The 1,956-nt window shown below is 39.2% G+C and overlaps 1 protein-coding gene across 1 annotated transcript; it reads left to right on the top strand.

Moving 5' to 3' along the window:
• LOC106504264 (olfactory receptor-like protein OLF4) lies at nucleotides 733-1,701 on the top strand. The gene has a single exon (XM_013994649.1). The coding sequence runs from the start codon at nucleotides 733-735 to the stop codon at nucleotides 1,699-1,701; it is 969 nt and encodes a 322-aa protein (XP_013850103.1).

The raw sequence follows: 1,956 nt of genomic DNA, 5'->3' as shown, positions 1-1,956 counted from the left end.
TAAAGGACACCTTTGCAAAAAAAGAATAAAATGGTAGGAGCAGGATATGAATGGGGGATTTTCTGTCTACTGAAGTTGTATCTTAAACAGAGAGGCCACTTTGTTCTTCAGCATCCTCTGACACCATCTCTCATCACTCCTTCTCTTGCTCATTCCTCTGCCCAACTAGCTTCCTTGTTTGGATTTGTACATATCAAACCAGCATTCTCCTTAGGTCTTTTGCAGTGGCCCTTCCCTTTACCAGGCATACACTTCTGATAACATACTAAATCTTTCTCTCTTTCTTGAAGTCTGTGTTCAAATATAACTTTGCAGACTTTGAACATTCTTCACATATTTCACTTTCTGACTCATTATGGAATATTTTTATTTGAATATTTGCAATCCTTGGATTGTGGGAAAGCTGTTTTTCACCACTCTCTGTTTATTCCTTATTTGTGCTTGGAACCTGGTTGGCATCAAAGTATGTTTCTCAAATGCATGAAATCATTTCTCATTAAAAATGTGTAATAAAAACCTCTTAGGAAATATGCCAATAATGGGACAAAAATTCACAGTCAGAAATGAAATGAGGAATAACCTCAAGGAGATCTTTTCTGTACATAAAATGTTAGCATCATTTTTTTTCCCAGCAAAATAGAAATTGAAGTATTTCAGTTATGTGAGCTATACCAGTTTGTGTGAAAATTGGTCATGTTATTTTCCTTTTTTCCCAATAGTCTCCTCTACATCATGGAACCAGGGAACAGTACACAAATTGAAAAATTTCTCCTTCTGGGACTTTCAGAGGATCCAGAACAGCAACCCCTCATATTTGGGCTCTTCCTCTCCATGTACCTGATCACTGTGTTTGGAAACCTGCTCATCATTCTGGCTGTCAGCTCTGACTCCCACCTCCACACACCCATGTACTTTTTTCTCTCCAACCTGTCCATTGTAGACATTTGTTTCACCTCCACCACCATCCCAAAGATGCTGTGGAACATTCAGACCCAGAACAAAGTCATAACCTACAAAGGCTGTATCACCCAGATATATTTTTACATACTCTTTGCAGGATTAGACGATCTTCTCCTGAGTGTGATGGCCTATGACAGGTTTGTGGCCATCTGCCACCCCCTGCACTACATGGATATAATGAACCCTGGATTCTGTGGACTGCTGGTTCTGCTGTCCTGGATAATGATGGTCATGTATTCCTTGTTACACAGCTTAATGGTGTTGCGACTGTCTTTCTGTCCAGATTTGGAAATCCCCCACTTTTTCTGTGAACTCAGTCAGGTGGTACAACTTGCCAGTTCTGACAACTTTCTTAATAACCTGGTGATGTATTTTGCAGCTGTCCTCATGGGTGTTGGTCCTTTTGCTAGTATCCTTTATTCTTACTCTAAAATAGTTGCTTGCATTCTTGGAATCTCATCAGCTCAAGGGACGTATAAAGCATTTTCCACCTGTGGGTCTCACATCTCAGTTGTCTCCTTATTTTATTGTACACTCTTAGGCACATATCTTAGCTCTGCTGCTACCCACAGCTCGCACTCAAGTTCAGTCACCTCAGTGATGTACACTGTGGTCATGCCCATGCTGAACCCCTTCATCTACAGTCTAAGAAATAAAGATATAAAGAGGGGTCTGAAGAGATTCTACTTGATGCCATGTATAAAATCGCCAATTATCCTGGGGGTGATGAAATCCCCTTAGTTGAACAACTCAAATTCTCAGAACTAGAAGTAGGGATACTTTTATCTTTGTATAATAAAGTTTTCTACTTCTATTTATTTTCTGGGATTTCTATTTTTTGGATTGGCCTCTCTATATAATTTCAGTGCATCCTTTATTAAGCTTTTCCTCCCTCTGGTATATAGGTGGTTTTAATTTTTTCCCACTTCAAAATTTTCATACCTTTGAATCAGAAATATTTGGAAATTCCACTTCTTAATTGGGGCATCCTAGAAC

Source organism: Sus scrofa, chromosome 2 (assembly GCF_000003025.6).
Source record: "Sus scrofa isolate TJ Tabasco breed Duroc chromosome 2, Sscrofa11.1, whole genome shotgun sequence".
NCBI lineage: Eukaryota > Metazoa > Chordata > Mammalia > Artiodactyla > Suidae > Sus > Sus scrofa.
The sequence above is the reverse complement of the archived record's forward strand: the minus strand, read 5'-3'. Positions and strand labels throughout refer to the sequence as shown.